Raw genomic sequence first — 1,627 nt, 5'->3', positions numbered from 1 at the left:
AAACATGTTTCTTCCATCTATGAAAAACCCACCCAAACAAAAACCCTCCTAATCTATACAGACATATTAATCTACACATTCAAATTTATCAATACAAGACTTAATGGAAAACCAATCAAATAACCCCTAACCTATTAACTTGTTTTTACCGAACATTTATAGCTTATTAACTGATTTTCAGCTAGTTTACCAAAACATAACCGTACGTATTATTTCATAGTATAAGATAAAACAAATACTTAATAGAGGTAGATATTGTTCAAATTTTACATTCTCACAAATACATAACTATACATAGAAACACATTACATTGAAGCAACTTTTGCTAAAAACAGCTAAACTTAAATTTGAGAATATGACTATTGTACAACAAATCAATTAAATTTGTTATAAACGATGTCAACCGTTTTCTCCTCTTCAACTCACAAATACACACCGTAAACGAAAAGCTAACCTGCAACGTTCGCATTTCGTCAAAAAAATCCAAGCCTGCAAAACACGAGATCAACTCCAGTCAAAACTCAATCGACAAAATGGCTTCAGATACTCAATGTACCGGCTAAATTTCAAATTCAAACGAGTCTCAAAGATCAAGTATATATAAAACAATGATTCATTTGATAAAAAAATGTAGCGTATTTTGATTTGATTCCTATTTTGTGCGACGTACTTTTCAAATCTTCATTTTGGTGTCTCACATTTGACATCTCAAAAATTGAGACCAAAGTACGTTACATAAAACAAGAATTGGTCACAAGTAAGTTGCATTTTCATGCATTCTCAGATGTACACTGTGTACCGAAATGTTTGAGACGTCACGCTGTGTACCTAAATGTGGTCGAAAGTCACTAGTTTGGTCAAATTTCCCCCAAAGTATGTTGCATTTTCATGCAATTAGCCCATAAAACAACAAAAAAGTCGCATCGGGCTTTAAGAAATACTCATGTTCTAACTAATTTCATCAAACTTGTAAAAGATGATATCTAATTTGAATTTGGGATCAAGTAGGTTTGACCTCAAAAAAGACAAAAAGTCAAGTTACCATGTTCAGAAGTTCATAGATATGAGAAAAGGATTTGATTCCATGCATCAGGGACTCCAGGTAAACACCAATGGCTACAATCAGGAACCGTTGGATTATCACTCCAAGTACCAACGTGTGCATCACTACGAAACGACCCCATGGGAGTAACATGCATCGCCATCACAGGAACCGACATATTCTTCACCACGCTCCTTATAATATCCGAGAAACGACTTCTGTAGTCCCTCGTACTACTTATAGACATGGGATTTTTTGTAACTTTGCAAGTGTGACCATTTTGCCCGCTGCTACACATGAGAAGTCGTTAACAGCCATTCATCTACTAAAATTACCATTTCAACTGAACGGTTCAAACTTCAAATTTTGATAGGACTTAATATCATTCAGACAGTTTTATTCAGCACAACAAACAACAATTTAGCTGTCAAAGACCTTCCAGCCTAGTGGTAAAGGCTTGGGCATGGCATAGTCATGAACCCGAGTTCGAGCCCTGGGAGGGGAGTGTTGGCGACATTTAAGTGGGGCCATGTTTAGCCTCCAAATTTGCCGGGGATTAGTCGGGCTTTGGCCCGGACACCCTTA

The 1,627-nt window shown here is 36.4% G+C and overlaps 1 protein-coding gene across 2 annotated transcripts in view; it reads right to left on the bottom strand.

Moving 5' to 3' along the window:
• Window positions 1-227: 227 nt before the first annotated feature.
• Window positions 228-1,627, bottom strand: part of LOC112514464 (protein trichome berefringence-like 7) — a 4,356-nt gene continuing 2,956 nt past the window's right edge. Inside the window, exons 3-4 of one of the 2 annotated variants that reach the window (XM_025120947.1) lie at window positions 1,043-1,332; window positions 228-489 (exon numbers count right to left, since the gene is read on the bottom strand). In XM_025120947.1, coding sequence (XP_024976715.1) covers window positions 1,056-1,332 — 277 coding nt within the window. In that variant the 3' untranslated portion in view covers window positions 228-489; window positions 1,043-1,055. The remainder of the gene's footprint in view (window positions 490-1,042; window positions 1,333-1,627) is intronic. The other variant, XM_025120948.1, reaches the window with a different exon arrangement.

This window comes from Cynara cardunculus, assembly GCF_001531365.2.
Source record: "Cynara cardunculus var. scolymus isolate 2C chromosome LG 6, CcrdV1, whole genome shotgun sequence".
Taxonomy (NCBI): Eukaryota; Viridiplantae; Streptophyta; class Magnoliopsida; order Asterales; family Asteraceae; genus Cynara; species Cynara cardunculus.
The sequence above is the reverse complement of the archived record's forward strand: the minus strand, read 5'-3'. Positions and strand labels throughout refer to the sequence as shown.